We start from the raw sequence: 22,606 nt of genomic DNA, 5'->3' as shown, positions 1-22,606 counted from the left end.
TTCTAATTTTCACCATATTTATTTAGGAACACATACTTTTCGACAGCATCGAGATTCTTTTGCCCACAGGTTACATTGCAGGACATTAACATGTCTAAAAACCCCAGGACATATAGTATTGATAGTTCTATCTTGATTCTGATTCGCTCATATTTGAACCGAGAAAAAGTGATAGTCAATAAAATTTTCACCAATTCACTAGAAGAATCAATGTAAGAGCGACAAAAATAACCTCATTAATGACTACTAGACAAACAATGTAATTGTCTCTAGTTCACAAAATTGAAATCAGGAGGAGTGTCCATTTTGAAATCCCTATTACCCACTTGTTGCTATTTTATTCATCCCAGTCCAATCTTTGACTTTTGTATGAATTTTGAAACAAAATTATTGGTATATTCAAAAACTGTGAGGATTGTGTGAGTAAAATATAAGTAGATTGATGGATGTAGCCGATACTACGTGGTGTGAGATCATTATGAAAAAGGAGAATTGAAACTTCCTATGTTTTTATAACACTTCTATTTGTAACTAACATTACTGCAGTTTCGTCCTACAAGGACATTTTCAAACGAATATAATAAATTAAAAATAAATGAATAAAAAAAATTGCACTTATTCGTTTGGAAATGTCCTTGTAGGATGAAACTGTAGTAACGTTAGTTACAAAAGAAGGTGTTATAAAAACATGAGAAGTTTCAATTCTCATTTTTCATAAAACACAAGTATTTTGTGCCAAACTGTGAAACAAAAAAGTCCCGAAAGCGTCATTTCTTGTGCTTTCCGCCAACGAAAGTAATTATTTCACATATTCTTCAATTTATCATATCAACAATGATTACACCAAGAAAATTACTATCATAAACTCACAATTGAACAACTCAAAATATAGTAAACATCAACACAATTAACATAACCGGTAACTGGTGCCGATCAGTTGATTATCGTTATGTTACCATTTGTTGTATAAACTAGCGCCATCATCGGTAAACATTTTTCTCTATTGGCAACACTACTTATATGTTTATATTTCATTTTCATCTTCCATTTGTCAAAATTCTGAGTTATAAATAAAAATTTACATACACAAACCATTTGAAACTATTTTTTGAAGACATAACAATCCCAACTCCTATTATCTTTTTTTATCAATGACGCTCCAAATGAGTAGAAAACTTACTAAAGTTATTGTAAATTCAAACAATAGGTAAGTTTTACATAAACAACCTCATTTTTGAATAGTTACATTTTTTATCAGAAATTTTGTAATTGATTTTAATTCATGTTCATTCTTATTTTCAAGATCATGGCAATCAAAACAAACTATTGGGAAGTATTTTCAAAGATATTATACATCAACAGAATGGACAAACTTGACCGAAAGACCTAAAAATAAAGTAACTGAAATGCCACCTATGGACATACCTGTCAAGGATTTACCAAAACCTATTTACTCTAATTTCAAGGAGGAAGATCAGAAAACCAAAGTCACAATTTTATCCAATGGTCTCACCGTGGCATCAGAAGACAGATTTGGAGAGTTTTGCACTGTTGGAGGTGAGACTTTCTGTTAATTGGGTGATCATGACGGAGACTTTCAAAAAAGCTTTCACGTTATTTATACTACTCTTGATTCTCATAAAATTAAAATCGTAAAACACATATTTTAATTGTTGAAAATCAGAAATCAAATGTTGAATTTACATATAATCCCTCAACTATTAATAAAAACAAAACAATATAGAAAATCTGTTCAAATCTGTTTTTCCGTTAACCAGCTGTCGCACCCCTACGAACGACAACCCTCAGAAGTCGAAACTTGTGCGAGATAAGGATTAAGATGGTCAAACCTTTTAACATGTGACTCATTATACAGAATGGGAAAAATATAGATCTGATGCCTCATCTTAATATGAAATTTATGTAAATTATTTTATGGAGAATATTGTTAATAATATTGAGATCTCTGATCTTTTCAAACAGTGTATATCACTTAAACTCTCACATTTATTATAAATAGTTGCCTATCCAATGGGATAGGCAACTAATAGGATATAATAGGTATTACATATACATACACACACACACACACATACACATATATATATATATATATATATATATATATATATATATATATATATATATATATATATATATATATATATATATATATATTTTTTTTTTTTTCAAAAGTACCGTAAATATACCTAACTATTTAGTAATGGCGAATTATCCAATTCAGTTTAATCGTTCATAAGATATTGAGGAATTTTGAATTTGTTTATTTCCATACTTTCCAACAGGTTAAGTTTCAAACTTTTCTTCTGGAAATGGAGGGGCTTGTATTCATGGTTGAACTCATGTCCCTCTGTGATTAAATGAGAACGTTGAGAACGTTCTCAAACTGGAACAAAGTTCAAAGCCTGCATAAAGGAATACAAATATAGTTTCCAGAATGGAAAAATAAATTCCACATATGCCAACTGGAAAAACGTTCAAAGCCTGCATAAAGGAACACAAATATAGTTTCCAGAATGGAAAAATAAATTCCACATATGCCAACTGGAAAAACGTTCAAAGCCTGCATAAAGGAACACAAATATAGTTTCCAGAATGGAAAAATAAATTCCACATAAGTATGCCACTCATTTAATCACAGAGGGACATGAATTCAACCATGAATACAAGCCCCTCCCATTTCCAGAAGGAAGGTTTGAAACTCAACCTCTTGGAGAGTATGGAAATAAACAAATTCAGAAAATCTCAATATCTTATGAATGATCAAACTGAATTGAATAATTTGCCATTATTGAATCTGTTCATATCCAGGTAAAAATACCTAGGTATATTTTCCATACTTTCTAAAAAAAATTTATTGATATAGTTAATGAATTCATACCTGACCTATTCAGGTAGATTCATTCATTAGAAATTAGGCATATGAGTAATAGGTTAGAGTATAAAATGGTTGTAATTTAGAAGTAACTTTTAGTTTATGCTTGAGAAAGTTATTGTATAGCGAAACACGTGTAGTGGTTTTTGTAAAACCCTTTATAGTGAAAATCATACAATAAACTGCACTTATCAATTTCATATTCAACCATCAGTTTGGATTTAGAAGAAGTGAAAGTACTATAGATGTTATAAACAAGTTATCTAACAATATTCTTGAAGTTTTTGCAAATAAACAATCATGTTTAGCTATTTATAGGGATATATTGAAGGCCTTTGATTGTGTAATGAGATTGAGTAATGAGATAAATTGGAAGGTTACAAAATCAGAGGTATTCCCAATATAATAATTAAGTCATATCTAATTATATAATAATTATAATAATTGAATCATCTAAGTAACATAATACACAGGGTGTATTACTACAATGTTTTATGACAGGAACGCTCTATCAAAAAGGGTTTACTATAGAGGGACTTATCACAGAGATCCTACTGGGTCCTTCCCTCTTTCTAATTTATGTCACTGACTTACGTTTATATATGTATCTGAAACATCTTTTTCTCTTTCTGTACATAGGAATGCTGATGAGGATACTGTATTAACAAACATCAATGATTATGTCAAACAATGGTTCAATACCATTGAAGAGTTTTCATATTTCAGAAACAGCTGTATGTAATATGACAAAAACAGGACAATCAATCAATCAATCAATCAACAATGTACTTCATTGTCTAAGAGGGAAAACTTTTGTTGATAAAGTATGGTTAATACATGTAATACATGTACATGTACAATACATGTATATACCTATTAATACAGTGATTTCATAATAACAATAAAAGACTTGCTTGAAGACTGCTAGTGTGTGTTTTCTTTGTCTCAATTTTAGTCCGTTTTATCTCTATAATAAGTCAGTTTTTTTTATTAATTAATTAATAGGTAAATCTGACTTGTCCAAAACTTATGAAATACATTTTATAGATAAATTTATTGGTGCCATACATATTTTTTTTCACAAATCATAAGAAACTTGACCCAATTACTAAAAACAAAAATTTAAACTAGAACTTCACAAACACCATATCTTGTGATTAATCATCCAATGTCATTAAAATGATTGATAAAATGTTCATTGAAAGAGTAAAAACATTTCTTCATTAGGTAATTTTTTAATTTCAATTGAAAGTTATTTAGATTGAGACCTAAGGGAGTCTGTCAATTTATTAAATATTTTTGGAGCAAAATAGTTCACATCTGTATGTGTTTTACTCAAATGATGGAAATCAATTTAAATATGATCGTTGTATCATAAAGGAGGCAGTGTTAATATATTGAGGTTCACGAAAACATCTTTGCAATCAGCTTTATGGCCAAGATCATCCACAATGTTTTCTGCTTTACGTTGTAAATCGAATATTCTATGCAGATGCTGCATGCCCATTGCCAATAAGATATATCCAATTCTTGATTGAATGAATCAGAAATAGGCTGTTACGAGAAAGTTTTTGACGCCATGTTGCATAAACGTCTCAACAGGAAAGTCAGCTCAGAAGTTGTTGTGATATTTCCAGTGAAGCTTTGATCTACAGATATACCCATAAACTTCACAGTAGGATTTTATTTCTGAAAGGTGGATCATTTAAATATACTGAAGTGAATTAATTGTATTGGTTTTATATTGGTTTTATCGCATAGTTGGTTGCTAATCAAAGATTCTGCATCTTGAAGGCATTCAGCAAATAGGAAAATATTCGAATTAGGGCTGATATATATATATATATATATATATACATAAATAAATATATATATATATATATATATATATATATATATATATAAATAAATAAATAAATAAATATATATATATATATATATATATATATATATATATATATATATATATATATAAAAATAAGGAGCAGAACCGGTCCCACATTAGCACACCAAACTACCGGAGTCAACATAAAATACGCTTTATGCAGCCGTAATATCCAGTCATCAGAGAAAAACTCAGGATATATAAACCTCTAAAGAAGCTAGCCACTCGCGTCAGCGAAACGTCAGGAAGATATTCCAAAAATTGACGGTCTTCAAACCCGAAATATAGTGACATTGAAAACTTTGGCCGCGAAAGCCTTGACCATTTTGTCCCTTTTGTTTTTTTGTGATGCACTGTTTGGAACCTTTGATGTAGTAATGAATATTACTGGAATTTAATCCAACACCAAACCGTTATTTTCAACATCTTGACACGTGTTTAATCACCAAGTGATTATCTTCAAGAGGAAGATTGAAGTCTAACCTTCCTCTTGAAGCTGAAGCACTTGGTGATTGAAATACTTGTCGAGGTGTTAAAAAAGAAGTTTGGTGTTGGGATTAAACTCCAGTAATATTGCTTTTTGTTTTGTCAAAAAGTCTCGACGCGAGAAATGTGATTGACACAACTTTGTACACATGTTGATAGATGGTGCAAGAAGCGAAATCTGTCGCGTGTATTGTGTTCAGCTCTTTAATTTATGGATTAAATTTTAATCTTCTTCTTGAAGATGATCACTTGGTGATTGAAACACGTGTCAAAGTGTTTAAAAAGAGGTTTGGTGTTGGGATTAAACTCTAATAATATTGTTTTTTGTTTTGTCAAAAAGTCTCGACGCGAGAAATGTGATTGAAACAACTTTGTACACATGTTGATAGATGGTGCAAGAAACCTGCCGCGCGTATTTTGTTCAGCTCTTTAATTTATGGATCAAAGATTGATCTTCTTAAAGATAATCACTTGGTAATTGAAACACGTGTCGAGGTGTTAAAAAAGAGGTTTGGTGTTGGTTCGAAGACTACTGGGTACTATCTTTTTTAGTTAGGTCCTGTATCGGAGCGAACATGAAAAACTCATAGATATGCGAAAAATGTCCTTATACAATGTGAGAAATTCAACAACTTTGTAAAAGTAATAGAGATAAATATAAAACTTTATAATTAACTTATAAACTAATGAAAAGTGGAAGTAACAGTAATATATGAAAGCAATGTAAAATACTTCTGCAAACATGAAGCACAAGAAATTATACAGCAATTGGTTGAATCCAGCTGCTAGGAAGTTGTTTTTAACTTAGTTCTAATATTTCTGATAGACGGCATATCTGGATGATGAATTTCCCTGTTGTTCTTGTCAAATGGAAATTTTGTTTGAATTTTGTATATTTTGCAGCAATTCATTATTAATTTCTGAAACGTTCCTCATTAAAATAACAATGAGCAAATGTCAACATGGCAAATGGTTGAAAGATATCAGAACATTGCATATGTTTGCTGGACTATTTTTTCAATAAAAATTATTGTCAAATCTGAAATTGTTACATAATGTTATATTACTTTATTTACAGTTGTTGTCGATTCTGGTCCAAGGTACGAAGTGGCGTATCCAAGTGGAATTTCCCATTTTTTGGAAAAATTAGCATTCAATGTGAGTAATATTTTTTTATTTTAATTAACATATTTCATATTTAGCCAATTATTATTCTAAGACAGTTTGTTAAAAATTAACTGAATCCACAATTCCATCTGTAACATAAGATGGTAATTTTCAGGGGAAAACACCTATCATTATTTTTGCTATAGAAATAGAAATAGTTTTATTCAACACTAAAATTTTCACACATGCATAATTACAAGACTAAATACATGAGAAAACTTATTGGACTAGTCAAAAGTAAAAAGCTAAAAGCAAAACACAAATGTTTGATCTTGAACAAACTTAAAAAAGAAGACTACGTGTATAAAATAAACTAAGTCATTTATCTAAACACTAAAAGCAAGAAATTCATCCATACTGTAGAAGCAGTTATCCAACAAGAAATCATATAGTTCATTCCTCATTACAGTTCTACTTTTATTGGTCCCTATAAAAGTTGTTATTTTATTGAAACATTTAATACCCAAGTATTTTGGGGAATTTTGACTCACACTCAAGCGAGACTAGGGGTGGTATAGAGTATGTTCACCCCGAGTAGAGTAACTATGTACATCAGAGTTTTTTGGATATAGGTGCTTATTATCATAGATAAATAACACTAGCTGTAATATGTGTAGGTACGGCAATGGTAGGATGTTGAATTTTTTAAACAGTGGTTTACAAGAGTCCAGTGGACGAGACTTGTCCATACAGCGAATGACTCTTTTCTGAACCTTAAAAATGCGGTCAGTATATGCAGAGTTACCCCAGAAGATCAATCCATACTGTATCCTTGATTGTACCAGTCCATGATTCTGAATTGCGTAGTTTGCACTGCCAACCTTCACACATAAACTGTCGATATATGCTTCCCATGTTAGCTTTTGATCCAGGAGTATTCCTAAAAATCTAGCTACCTGACAGTATTCCAGAGTTTCACCACACATATTGATTTTGTTCATTAGATCTGGATTCGAGGTACCGTTCTTGGGTAAAAAATTGATAAATATAGTTTTCTTCATATTGCAGACAAGGTCATTTTCGCTACAGTATTTACTGAATTCATCACATGCATAATTACCTAAGTTTACCAGACTTCCCAAGTTTTTATGGGCTAAGAGTATATTTGTGTCATCAGCATAAAGTATCATTCTATTTGATGTGGTACATGTATCGTAGATGTCATTTGAAAATATTATAAAAAGAGTTGGTCCCAATATAGACCCCTGGGGCACTCCTAACTCAGCACTCTTACAGTCAGATTTGCTATTATATATTACTGTCACTTGAGAACGATTTGTCAAATATGATACTATCCAATCATGTGGTATTCCACGAATTCCTTTGCTGTATAATTTACGAAAGAGTAAGTTGTGGTTAACCATATCAAATGCACGAGTTAAATCATAGAATATACCTGGTACATTCTTTTTGTTGTTAAGCTGTTCATAGATAAAATCCAGAGCTTGTTCAATAGCCGTTGAAGTTGATTTAGCTTTCCTGAATTCGTTTTGGTCATTGGAGATGATTTTGTAATGTTCAAGGTAGGAGATCAGCCAGACAGAGTAGGCAGCTTCAAACGCTTTGGAAATTTGATTCTGAACACAAATAGCGCGATAGTTTGCAGCATCATGTTCGGAACCTTCATTTTTAAATATTGGTATACATTTTGATTGTTTTAGGCCCGGAAAGATACCACTTGAAAATGACTCGTTTATGAGATATGCCAGTGGTTCACAGATTAAATCCACAACTGATCTCAAAACTCTTCCATTAATGTCATCAATTCCATAATGCGCAAAATTATATTTCGACAGTGTTTAATAAAACAAGTACCGAAACGACTAAATATTGATGAAGCTTCCGTTCATGACTGAATACTTTTCAACTTGTCTTACAAAAAAAAATTCCTTCCCATTGGAAAACCACGTGAGTTGCCTCACTGCAACTGACATCGAGAATATGTTTAAGATAAATCAGCAACCATCAATGTGGTTTTCGCAAGCCATATAAGATTAAGACCAACATTCTGTCATCCCTGGATTAATTCATATCAGGTGGATATTGATATGCTTGAAAGTGTTCAAAATAAGTTTATAAGATACTCTGCATATAAACTGGGAATATCATATTGGTGAATATGACTTAAATTATATTGGACATTGTTATCTTGAATACTCTGACTCATAATAGATTAGAATCAGATCTTACACTAATTCATAAAATAATCAATTTCACGGAATCAATTTCACGGAATCAATTTCACGGAACTTGTCGAACTTACTACTTTAAATGTGAATCCAAGGAGAACAAGAAATTCGGAAATCTTCAAAGTACCCTTTTATCACACCAACTATGGCTGGAATGAATCTGTAGGTAGAATTTTGAGACTTGCAAATTTAGACTTGTAGATTTAGAATTTTTTAATAATTATTTGGAAACATTTAAAAAGACTGAAAGGATTGTAATTCATTAACTTATTTTTAAGTTTTTTAAAATTTTATCTTTTATATTGTTTCCTTAAAACTAGCTCAGATTATTGTTAAATACATATGTATAAACTTGTTAATTATTTTGTAAAACATAGGCATTGCCGTAAATTAATAAATAAATAAATATTGTCTAGAAACACAAAGATGCTAGATCGTTAGATTTGATATTTCCAGTTAATACGACAGTGTTGCATTAGCGATTCCTTATTAATCCATAATTGTGAAATACCTGTCTCACAGGTTACTAAAATATTGTTCTTAGAAATTACAATTGATCCAGTCCTTCATATGCTATACTCATTGGAAAAAATGAAGAATGCATCTGACAATGCACATCTTTGCCGACAAAAAGTTTTTCATCTCAACCATCCAATACTTGTGCTCAAATGTTTGACATTATTGCTCCCTTCGGGTCTCACAAATCCGTTCCTATATGTTGAAAAACTTGACGGGCTATGTAAATTGAGCATTGTGTCATAATTGTGTCAAAATCCGGGCTATCAGTCACTGCTGAAACTCCGAGATATAACCTTAGTCCTCGCATTAAACGTATATACCACTGATGATATCTGCCACAGTTCGAGACAAAACTTTTGATACTACAAGTTCCATTCAATCGTGGTCTACCAGCCCAGATCCTATTCTCTCCAACTGAATTTGATATGATTTCATAGAAATCAAAACTCTTCTAAACAATTGGAATACAGCATTTTGGACATGTGTTTGTCAATGATATTCAGATTTACTGCCTTATTCTCAGGAAAAAAGTTTTCTCACTCCATTTGTGTTGTGAATAATATCTGCAACTATTATTACCTAACCTATTGCTAGAGGTATTTGATTTTCTTACCGTCTATGACCTTGAAAATATATGCGCGTCGCTTCGATGGTAAGAAACAACATTATTCGAGTGAAAACTGAAAAAACATTGACTCAATTATTAGTTTAATAGAACTGCAATAGTCCAGACAAAGTTCACACTGGCCAAGTTGAAAAGTGGATTTGCAGAAATTATCATTATATAAGTAGATACATTTTTGAAAGTAGTGTCCGACCGAAACTGGTTTTTACGGCCGAAACCGAAAACAGTTTCGGCTGAAACCGAAACTTCCTTACAAGGATTATGATTTGAGGGAAAAATAAAGAAAACGTTATAACAATCAGTCAGTTTTTGTTTTTTATCTTTAAATCACAACGTTATGCAGTCTTTGACATTTTTACTCATTGATAATCAACATAAAAATCTGTTTAAAATCTGTTTTTACGTTAATCAGCTGTCGTCCCCATGCGAACGACAACTCTGAGTTAACGTGTGATTCCTAACATGGTTGCAGAATCATTCCAGCTTCAACCAGATAAATTCTCTCGAGAAAAATATCTGGTTGAGGCGGGAATCGAACCCACGGCCTTCCGATCGTGAGTCAGGCGCACTACCACCGCGGCTAATTTCACAACGAACATAACAAACCCTTATTTAAGAAAAAATATTCATTGCACCTTGAAAATACTTAAAATAGGTGAGGTGTTTATTTGAGTAGATGTAGATCCTTCTTTTGAATATTATTGATATTTTTTCAAATATATTGAACATAAAATTATTTATTTAAGTTGTTATCTAATATCACAATAGGTGCTTAATATTAATGTAATAAACAAAGTAAATCACAAAGTACGTCACGAGTCATGATATGATTAGGCACGTGGGCTCGGTAAAATGTCTTCGTCGCTGTACGTTAAGGAGGTTGCGTTAATGCGTTGCCATGGCTGGTGTGAACCTTGAAGTAGGAATGGGTCATTTGAGGCTGGGCCTATGGCGGGAAGCGTTTACTGCGCAACCTCAGGTTTGTGTTTAATAAACCCTACAAAATACAAATTAAGCAGAACAAAGAGTCAGATGCTACAAATGCAATACGGATTTATACACACGGCTCAAAAACCAAAAAAGGCTCAGGTCGTGGACTGTACTCCAGATCACTAAGCCTAAGGATTAAGTGGGGAATGGGAAGAAATACCAGCGTGGTCCAAACAAAACTGGCTGGTATCTCAATCGCCACAAAAGAAATAACCAAGAAAGGAATTTCTGGCAAAAACATAACAATCTGCACTGATAGCAGATAAGCACTATTAGCCTTTAACAGACAGTGTGTTACCTCAGGGATAGTACTAGAGTGCCACCAAGATTTAGCCAAAGCCTCGGTAGGTAATAACATTATCCTGAGGTGGATTAAAGGACACGACAGGAGTAAAGGTAATCGCATTGCCGACTCTTCAGCCAAGGAAGCGGCTGAACTAAGAATTTTAGGACCCAGTGGCACCCACGGCCTGATGACTTCGATAATTGCGGAACTAGTCAAATGTTACACCCATGCTCAATGCTTAAAGAGATGGGATGGAATTGAAGGATCTAATCTTGCCAGGATCACCTTGGGCGACCCTGGGAAGCTGGCGCCGAAGAAATATCTGGCGATGACCAGGAAAAATCTACTCCTTACAGTAGGATTTCTGACTGGCCACTTTCAACTAAGGAAACACCTCCATAATATGGGGCTAGTGGACACACCTCTATGCAGGATGTGTGAACAGGAAGATGAGACTGTCAGGCATGTCCTGTGCGAGTGCCCGGAGTTATCGTCAATAATAGAGTGTGTGTTCGGCGAGTCTTGGCCTACACCTGCCGATATAAAGGAGATGTCTCCCAGCGACCTGCCCACCTTCCTGGAAAGGACAGAATGGACGATGACCTAGGAGGACAACTCCTCGAGAGGATGTACAATGGGTCACATGTGGCCTAAGTGCGTGGGCTTACACTCACCTTCCCTACTCTACAGATACAGAGATGTCTTCGTCGCTTGTATGAAATTCAACGAGCCGAACATGACCGATCATAGCGCGGGAACTCCCGAATGCAGTTTCGGTTTCGGTCGTAGTTTCGGCAGGTTTGTCGCCGAAACTGAACCGTTTTTTTGCCGAAACTCGACCGAAACCAAACTTTCGGCCGGACACCATTTGAAAGGTAAAAGAAAACTACACTTACATAAAAAGTTCTCTCTCTCTCTCTATTTTGGATGGTCGATGCTTCCTATCGTCTGGCGCATTTGACCAATGCTCCTCCTGTTAGTTAACAGGAGCTTCGTCGGGGGGCGTAGTGGTCTTGCACGAAGCAATGCTGCCACCCATTTTTTTTCAACTTCTTTTTTTCATTATAAAAACAATTCTTGATTAACAAAAACAATTTGGTTTTTTATGGAGTTGCCTCCTGCTTGGGAGACCTTTTGGGTTTTTTCACATATACAGCCCCCTTTACGTGGTTATCCGAACTACCCCGGCCTGGACACCGGGGTGAATAAAGGGGGCCCTTTATTCATCACTTTTTTTGATGACACACATTTTCTTAATCAACATAATGGACTGGCACAACACAAAAACGGAGTCCCACGATAGCACATGGCATCCGCGTACTTTCTTTGTGGGCGGACGTTATCAGCACGTCCGTCCACTACCACGGCCACCACGGAAGCAGCATAAAAAGTTAACATTTTATTATTACGGCATTTACAAAAAAAAAGCTAATATTGGCAACCTTACTCATCGCAATCTGTTTCATTGTCAGGCAGTTTTGATTCACTCTAACTGGTATCCTTCCAACATATACTATGAACTGAATTTTTCCACCTCATCCATAATGTGTTCTCTTTCAATATATTCTCCTTCAATCTTCTCTACGGCAAATGTGTTGCCGGTTTTGAGTCGTCACTTCTTGAACTTTCACTTCTGTTAGACTCCGCACATCAGCTAGTTTGAATGAGACATTACAGGTTGCTACTTCATTCTTTACTGGTACCCATATCAACCCTAGGATCAACCTGAACATTGGCATTATCCATAATTGAAATGCTCGTTTTGAAGCATTAGGGATAAATTTACCATTTCATTCTATGAGTCAATGATTTTTCTGATCATTTCTTCCTCAAATTCATCAATTGATCCTTTGGAAGTTGATGGTTTGTTAATGGATTTCCTTGGTTACTTGAGGGAAGCAGCAGATGACTTGTTATTAACTTCAGTAATAATGCTTTCCACAGTAATGATAGAGCTTGTCAATCTTTCTCAGTTTGAATATATTTATATACATTTTGAGTAATCTCACGATCTTGATTGTGAATTACTCTTTTAGAAATGCTCATGTTTGTAGATTGGTATTAATAACAAGGGAATGAACAAATTATTGTCAAACAATTCTTGAGTTCAAGTAACACCATACAATAGCTCTCTCAAGTGTTTTTACACTCACTAAATTCTACTTGATTTGTGCTTTATTTAATGACAATTTGGATCATATCAACTTCTACGTACGTAATGACTAAAAATTACATTTTATCCGAGTTTGATCGAACTTGGCGTTCTTTTTTTGGTCTTGGCTTGCCTTTTTTGGGGTTGGCTCTCCTTTTTTGTCTTGGCTACCTTTTTTTTTGATCTTGGCTCTTCAGGACTCTTTCATTGGGATAATTGGTCTATGGTTTCAATGTCATAACCATATACTAATGATTCGTTACCAGTTATGACCTTTTTGAGCGAATCTGAATCGCCGTTGTGATACTTTTGCGATGGTTTTTTTTTGTCAAAATTCAGCAATTTCGAAACGAACTTCGCTGCCACACGTTCCATGCCCAAAATTCACGAAAAAATTGTTGGGTACATGTTACCCAACGGCGATCATCTAGAAAGGGCATCCACTGAGTTTCTGCTTCAACACTCCCCTTAGCCTTGTCTTCGGACCCTTCATCGAAGAGCACATGTCACACCACTTGACTACTTCTCCACGTCTCGGCGGCAATTGACCCAATAGCCACAAAAATTCCTACTTCAGAGTCGTTGTTCTGCCCAAGCCACTAGATCTAGCAATCTCGGCTTGAATAATTCTCTTGGTGGTGGGGGAGATTCTGGAGTTTTCCAGTATTACCACCTTTTCACTGTTGTAGGTGGGTCTATTCGACCCTCCACCGCAACCCCTAAGGGTTTATTGTGGCTCACACCTATTCGCACTCGGCCAAATAAACCCAGCTTCTTAACGAAGCCGATTAGTTTGTATGGTGAGTGGTCTTTCAGGTCAGATGGTGAGAGTACGGATCTGCCGAACTCAAAGAACCTGATTCGGTCCCCGGTACTTTGTGCCTGCCCCGCTGCCAGCGAGGCAGGCACAAAGGCGACACAGACTGTCTTCCGACAGTCCAAGTCTCTGCAAGTGATGATTCAAACGACAGTGACGTGTAAGAAGGCCTGTTAGACATCGGAGTTCATCCCTAGTGTAGTCCAACAACTGTTTGGAATCAAGCTTCGAAGGGTGAATAAACGCCTTGGAGTGAGCCAATCCTGGAAGATTCTGCCAGAAGTCCATAACTCTTCTTGTCATCCAGGTGTTCAGTGTTTGTTTGGCAAAGCCCAAAGCGATGCCAATGACAGGTTCTGGTCCAATGAAGCCGCTTGCAGCACCCTCCTTTGCAAGAGAGTCAGCAGCTTCATTGTCTTCCAGACCAGTATGGCCAGGAATCCAGACCAGAGACAATCTGTTTAGTATTCCTGTTGAGGAGAGTATTTTTTGGCAGTTTGCTACCAATTTAGACGTTGCTCGGTAGGAGCCAAGAGCTTCGAACGCCGCTTGACTGTCCGAGAATATTTTTATTGACTTGTGAGTGAGATTGGATTTATCCAATCTCTCCGCACACAATTCAATAGCGTAAATTTCCTCATAAAATACAGTCACATAAGTTCCTAGGCAGGTAGATAATTCTGTCCTGGTTCTGCGACTGAAAACACCTGCACCAGAACCGGAAGGTGTTTTCGATCCATCTGTAAACCAACAACTATCTGCTCTTAATATTTCCTTCTCCCGCAGGATCCAGTCCTCTCTACTCGGGAATAGTACTTTATAAGGCAGTTCGTAGGTGACAGTTGGAGGCATAAAGTCAGAGGTCATTTCCAGAATGCTGTGATTTCCAATGTCAACCAACAGTCTATTACACTCTGCATTGAATTGATTTGTGCAATTAGCAATGTGCACAAGTCTGTATGCAGTTCATCTAGCCTCTCTTTTCAGAAAAATGTGGAGAGGAGGTAGATCTAGAAGGATCTCCATGGCCGCTGACGGTGTGGTACTGATGGCACAACTGATAGCCAGGCAACCCTGTCTCTGTAAGCCAGAGAGCTTCGCTTGGGCCATTTTCTGTAAAGCCTTCGAAAAAATGGTTGGGTACATGTTACCCAACGGCGATCATCTAGAAAGGGCATCCACTGAGTTTCTGCTTCAACACTCCCCTTAGCCTTGTCTTCGGACCCTTTATCGAAGAGCACATGTCACACCACTTGACTACTTCTCCACGTCTCGGCGGCAATTGACCCAATAGCCACAAAAATTCCTACTTCAGAGTCGTTTTTCTGCCCAAGCCACTAGATCTAGCAATCTCGGCTTGAATAATTCTCTTGGTGGTGGGGGAGATTCTGGAGTTTTACAGTATTACTACCTTTTCACTGTTGTAAGGCTGAGAGGGCAGCATATCGGACATTATTTTCTTATTCCCAACTTTCACTAGTATGTTTCTTATATCTTCATGAATCCGTAGGAGGGCATGATGTCTAGTCCCAAAACGAATCCGTCGACGAATCCGTCGACGACGATTCCGTCGACTAATACCTTAATTTCTATCACACAATTTACAAGCCTAAGTCTCACTTCATCTTCTTCATAAACCGCCAGTTTATCTCCAGTGGCTATTTCCAGAGCGGTTATTACTGATTACTCCTTCAAACTGTGTGTGTTGGAAATATCGGCTTTAATTACTGACCTCGTTGCACTAGTATCGATGGTGAAACAAAGTCGCTTTCCGCTGTCTGTCCCTATGTATGCTTTGATCTTCAAAACTACGGGTTTTTTTTTAATGGATAGAGTGATTCAAGAGGAAGGTTTATATGTATATAACATGCATAATATAGCAGAGAAACACTGATAATTTTATAGGTATCTATAATTGTCTATCTATCGTAAATAAAATAATTTTTTTTTGCATTTACATTGCAAACGCTGGGTGAACCCTGCGAGATAGATAAAAAATGAACTACAGTATTATATACCTTTGAAAGGTCTTCAAAAAAGTATGCGATGGCATATGTCTATCTCTTAGGGATAACCTACAATAACCATTTTTTTATTCTCGAGAAATAACGGCTCATTTACGAAGCAATACAGCATTAATCCTTATCCAATTAAGTACCTTACACTACTACTACAACATTGCACCCGTGCAGAGCCAGGGCGGTTCGCTAGTTATTTAAAAATTTATTCATTGTGGAAATCGAATACATGGGGGCTTGGGATTTAGCAGCCAATGTTCCCCCCTCACAATGGCTGAATTTAGTTTTTCCGAACCCCATCACTTTTGTTCGGGTGATCCTAAGCGGCAGTCTCTTCTTGGGCCCTGAACGTGATAGACAGTTACACCTTAAATGTCCCTCTATGCCACAGTCAAAGCATTTATGCTGCCTTCTTGCACTGGATGCAGTTACATTCGTCAAATATTTCTTAATTAAAGAGTCCTTCCAGACCTGTCATGAATCGATCTGTGCCTTCAGTTTTCATGATAAGCCAGTCTTAATAAATTTTCCACTGCAGCTCCACACTCCTACATAATATCTGATAGACCTTGAATTCTCACCTTCATTTGTCGTAATCCACACTCCTTGTTTTCACCATAAAACAGAAAATTTCCAATTATTCCACTTTCAACATCAAATGTTACGTTTTCCTCATGGGTTCGACAATAGTTGACCACACTGTATAATTAAACCCAAATTGAATTCACTACTACACTGTCAATACAATACAAACTCTAACTGAACTTCAGACTAATACACAAATGTCTGTTGCCTTGTTAGCTCACTTCGTACCGCACTTTCAACTAGACTCGACTCCTCCACGTGTTGATAATGCTTATATATCCCTTTGGAAGTCTTCGGAAGCCATCGGGATCATTTTCGAAGCGACTCGACACCGAGTAGGATCGAGAATGCAAGAAGAGTTGCGCGTGATTTTGGCCACGTCACAGTCGAGCGGCCGGCGGAATTTTTTTCAGGGGATAATTTACAACAATACCCTCTTCCCTGATGATTTACAATACCACCCTTGCTCCCAGCCAACTGTGTGATATGTAATTCCACGGCGGGCTATATACAAATTTATGAGTATGGGTGAAAGTATTTACAGCCCGTTTTGAAGCAAAGCTGGAAATATGTCATCCTCTTCGGGGAGATTTGAAGGGCTAAAAATATTTAATAGCCCCTTCAACGGGCGGAGCTGTGATAACTTTCTTGGCAACCTCCCAGTCCTTTATTTGGACGTCACCCTCATAGAGAGGAAGTTGATTGTTATCAAGAGTTAAACTTTCAGAAAAGTGGACTTCTATCAAGAGCTCTAATGTTTTTTTCTAGAGGCCGTGAATGTTCCATCGGGTCATTTCATCAACTCGGTTTTAGCAGTCGACTCTCTAGCGAAAATCTTACGGATTCTTGTGCTGTGAGGTAAATCAGAAATACACCTGACTCTTTAGCTTGATTGAATAATCGTTTAACTTTTTTTCCGAGTTTTTCAAGACTTTTATTCCACGAAGAAGAGTTTCGATTATTTCCTTTGGTTCTCAATGGACAGTTCTCGTGATAGAAAGAGATCACTGCTTCACGAAATTGTTCCGCTACTGCATCTATCCCATCACAATTGTGAATTTTAGTGAATCCATATTCAAAGTGCGATTGGAGGGAATTTTCATAATCACTCCAATCAGTAGCTTCGGAGTCAGGATATTCCACTACTGGTCTTAGAACTGTTTCGATATTGAATCGAATGTCTACGATTTGAACGAAACGGTTCAGACGATACAGCTCAGTGCCGTATCTTATTGCTCAGATAGTGTGATCTGATTGTTGAATCTATACCTCTTCCCTATTTCTAGTAAGAAATATCCACTCCAAGGTTGACAGACCATGTTTCATTCTCCTTAATCTTGTATGACTTTGAGGTTGGTCTGCAACTGCTCAACAGAGATATCTGGTTGAATATGTTTGAGAAAAATTGTTGCTTTCAATATATTCTAATTATATATTGATTAAATATTGATGTGTAAAATTATTTTCAGTCGACTAAAAATTTTCCGAATCGTGATGATATGATAATACAATTGGAAAAACATGGTGGAATATGTGATAGTCAAGCGTCAAGAGACACTTTTCTTTATGCTGCCTCTGCATATACTTCCGGATTAGCTGATATTATTCAGCTGCTTTCTGAAGCCACTTTGAGGCCTCGGATAACTCCCGATGAACTAGAAGGAGCTCGACAAGCTGTACATTTTGAATTGGAAACACTGAATATGAGACCTGAACAGGAAACTATCTTGATGGATATGATTCATGCGGTAAGTTTTTGCATATATATATATATATATATATTTTTTTTTTCAATATTAAATTCTACAAAAAGGATTTTAAGCTTTATACTCAACAAATACTCAAAATAAAGGAAAATTAGTTGAATCAATCAAAATATATATACATATATATATATATATATATATATATATATATATATATATATATATATATATATATATATTTATATATATATATATATATATATATATATATATATATATATATATATATATATTTATATATATATATATATATATATATATATATATATATATATATATATATATATTTATATATATATATATATATATATATATATATATATATATATATATATATATATATATTTATATATATATATATATATATATATATATATATATATATATATATATATATATATATATATATATTTCCTATCATAGAGATCTTCAGGATATTTATTACTGCTTTCTTAATTCACAGTACTTGGGCACACATTTAGAACATTTTTGTTTCTGTCACGAAATTCTACTATTTTCTAGGGTGGTTAATATTTACGATGTTACATCCAACTCAAAGTTGAAAGTTAATTTTTGTTAAGTCAATGCCTCCTAACTTCTTTATAATTCCAAAATAATAAATAAGAAAGAATTAGAAAACACTTTATTTTGAGATTTTCACTAAACAGTTTTAAAAAAACACAACACATGTTTTGCCATACAATGACTTTTTCGGGCGTGTCTTTACTAACTATATTCTAAATATTCAATGCTTTGTATACCTAATTTTACAATTTGAAGTACCTACATTACCTGAGTTTTGCCTGGTCATTTAATGTTTGATGTGTACCTGAGTTTGTAATGAATGAAATTACCTGAGCTTATTTACAGTTTCCGCATTTCAAAAAATATTTAGTAACGGGGAGTTATTCAATTCTCATTGATCATCCAGTAAATTACCCGAATTCTTCAATCTATTGATTTCTAAACATTTTAGATGATGGAATTTGAAACTTTTCTCTCCTAAATGTAACACATCGTATTCATGATTGAACTCATGTCCTTCTGCTAAAAGGTGGTTTGCAAATGTGGAATTGGTCTTTCTATTCACAAAACTACTTCTATGCTCTTTAATTCTTTGAGAAAACGTTTTCCCCGTTTGGCCAATATACAGTTTTGGGCAAGAGCCACAAGTCAGCTCATATACTCCTGATCTATCCGACACCGAAGTTTTGTCTTTATTTTTTTTTTAATTTATTTAGACTTTTATTCATTCTGTAAGCTACGTTTACACATTCTTTATTAAAAAAACGAGAAATATTATTGGTGGGTTCACCCAAATATAACAATGTCCTATAACTGACTTTATCGCATCTTATTCATGTTATTGAAACAAACATTTCAATTTGAATTTGAAAACTAATCTAATGTGATGGATGAATTTGATGATTTTCAACAAGTTTCATAATATCAGGCTCGAATTTATTCAAAACAGCCATGTCACCGCGTTCGGTAATCTGCAACCGATTTCTCTTTTTAGTTAGCAACGTTACTACAGCACTATATCCACGTTCACACAAATACGATTATGGGAATGCTATCGAAAATCGTTGAACGATGGACCACAATCCAGGGTACAATTGCGGGATTGGATTTCGTACCTAAAATCTTGATATCCATTTTTTAATTTTATTTTTATTTCCTCGTTCGTTATCAGTTCTACGAGTTCTTCTTCCAGCTGGGGTGATCCTGCTGTGTTGACATTTGAAAAAGGATGCAACACCCAGTCCGGTATTTCCAATTTTAAAATATCCTGGAATCGTTTTGCGAAATCACTATGGAGGTTTTCCAAATGTTGGCCGTAAACAAGCAAGTCGTTGTTGTTGAAGGATACTGCTGACAAATTAGGAAAATTGCGAAACTCACGTCTGTCGATATTATTCTTGTATAAGAGCAATTTGGCTACAAAAGCAGCAATGACATTTTTTGTTTTAATCAAATTCAAGTCGTCATATTGAAGTTGGAGATTGACATTATTAAATAATTTATGCAGGTCTGTCGAGTCAGTTACCTCTTGATAACCAACGCACTTCTGTGTGAAATAGCAATTGGTTGAAATCTTCATCATTAGCAACACAAAGCTGAATAAATAATCTGTCATTTAAAGAGCTGTTTCGGATTTTATTGACTGCTTTGATGATATATTGCAGTGATTGAGAGAGGTGCCCACTTAACTTTTTCGCATCCAAATGTTGTCTATGAATGACGCGAATTACACTGAGCACATCTGGAATTTTATTTTTTAAGTATGCTATGAAGCCTTTGTGACGTCCTGTCATAGCGGGAACCCATCCGTCTTTTTTATCTGAATGTATTTTATTCAAATGATCTTGTAGCCTTGAAAGTTTCATCGCTTCATTCGAAAATGTTTTTTGACAAAAAAGGCACACAGGCGAAGATGGATTTGTGGGATTTTCAATAAATCCATATTTTATATAATCCGTGCTATACAGCCGTTTCTTCTTTTTTGCTTCCGACATAATTTTGTCTTCAAAAATGCCGAAGTAAAGATTCGAGTATTAAAAACTTGCTAATGACACCACTCACAGTATTCACCACCGTACGTACGGCACTTTACCTAGCTAGTCGCTAACTAAATTCACTTTTTTTCGTAATATCGTCGAGTGACATTACTGGCTGGATATCGCGCGCGCTTTTATATGAGGCAGCGAGCGGGCCTAGTACTTTCGAGAATGGAGACTAGAAACTTCTCGCTTCGCATTAAAACTTATCGCCATCTATTGTACAGTTTGACAACTATCGGACAGGAAATAGTTGCTGTCTAGTCTCCTAGATGGCGTTACACGAGGAAACGCCGTTAAGCGTAAAGGAGCGGTAAAGTTTGTGTTAAAAGCAGAAAAACATTTTTAAATTAGCCATCGCCCCCCTAAACCGCTTCAACGCCCACCAATCTTCTCTGTGCCCTTCATTGCCCCCATATAGGCCTCCAGCGCCCGCAAGAGGGTGTTTCACCCACTTTGAGAATGACTAATGTATGATAATGTTCGTGTAAGATTGCTTGTGCAAAATCATGTTTATTGTTATTTTTCGTAATGGTTAAGTCAAGGTAATTTATTGAATTATTTACCTCCCTTTGAGTGGTGAATTTTATTGACGGGTGAATGGAATTGGCATATTCAATAAACTTGTCTAATTGCCTTTATGTACCAGTTAAACAGATTAAGATATCATCTATGTATCTGTAGCGGTACAAGAAACTGTTAACTGATTATTATGGATTTCATACTTTATGTTATCCATGAAAATTTCAGCCAGCAAAGGACTCAAAGGGTTCCCCATTATTAGTCCTTCACGGCATGAATACATTTTTTTGTTAAATTGGAAATCATTTTGAGATAGACAAATAGTAATTCAATCTGAAATTTATTGTTTTATTAGTGGATTCATGTGGTTTTTGTCCAAGAGACGCTCAACCAGTCCAATTGTTTCAATTGGCGGAATACTGATAAATACATTTTGGACATCAAACGATATTATTTTGCGTTATCAGGAAGAATTACGTTTTTAATATTATTCACTAATTGGTAAGAATTATTTATACTAAATCTTGAAATTGGTATACGTTGGTATACGTTAGTTATGGATTTTCATCAAGTATTGGCTAATTCCATCATATATATTAAAAATGAAAACTAAATAAATTAACATAACAGAATTTGCATAATAGTAAGAAAGGACAGACTGAGAAAAAGCTTTTTCCCAAAAAACTTATATTCCCTAAAAATATTCCTCTTTTAGAAAAAAAAAAGATGATTCGAATTGAGTGGGTGGAGAGATGGGTCCTGACAGTTATTGAAAAGCATGTTTACCTGACATGGATAAGAATGTTTTTGAAGAGGACAACAAAGGCTGTTTTAGAGGTTTTAGAACATTTCAGCATTTTTATCTAGTTATTTATGGTTTTGTCAAATGCGGTGGCGGATCAGATTTAAACTAGATGGACAAGCAATAACATTTGAATAAGAAAGGCAGTCTAGTGTTTGTTTCATGAACTGTTTTTGAAGCGTAGTTATTGTATACTACTAGTTTCAAGTTGTACTTCTGTCTCTTTAAATAAAGATATTTAATTAATAAGTATGCTATATATTTTTTTAAAACCCAAAAGCTTATGTTCGTCCTTATTTCACATGAGTAGATTGTGGAAGGTTGATAACCCAAAGTAGTT

General features: G+C 35.0%; 1 protein-coding gene across 1 annotated transcript in view; it reads left to right on the top strand.

Annotated features, from left to right (window-relative positions):
- Nucleotides 1-1,032: 1,032 nt before the first annotated feature.
- The window catches only part of LOC111507834 (mitochondrial-processing peptidase subunit alpha), a 39,755-nt gene continuing 18,181 nt past the window's right edge, over nt 1,033-22,606 (top strand). Inside the window, exons 1-4 of the mRNA XM_074185710.1 lie at nt 1,033-1,207; nt 1,304-1,557; nt 6,346-6,425; nt 18,085-18,363. Coding sequence (XP_074041811.1) covers nt 1,152-1,207; nt 1,304-1,557; nt 6,346-6,425; nt 18,085-18,363 — 669 coding nt within the window. The 5' untranslated portion in view covers nt 1,033-1,151. The remainder of the gene's footprint in view (nt 1,208-1,303; nt 1,558-6,345; nt 6,426-18,084; nt 18,364-22,606) is intronic.

Source organism: Leptinotarsa decemlineata, unplaced genomic scaffold, assembly GCF_025532065.1.
Source record: "Leptinotarsa decemlineata unplaced genomic scaffold, Ldec_3_MD MMD2_P_RNA_scaffold_2, whole genome shotgun sequence".
In the NCBI taxonomy this organism is placed as follows: Eukaryota; Metazoa; Arthropoda; class Insecta; order Coleoptera; family Chrysomelidae; genus Leptinotarsa; species Leptinotarsa decemlineata.
Note: the sequence above shows the minus strand (reverse complement) of the source record. Positions and strands in the feature narration are given on the sequence as shown.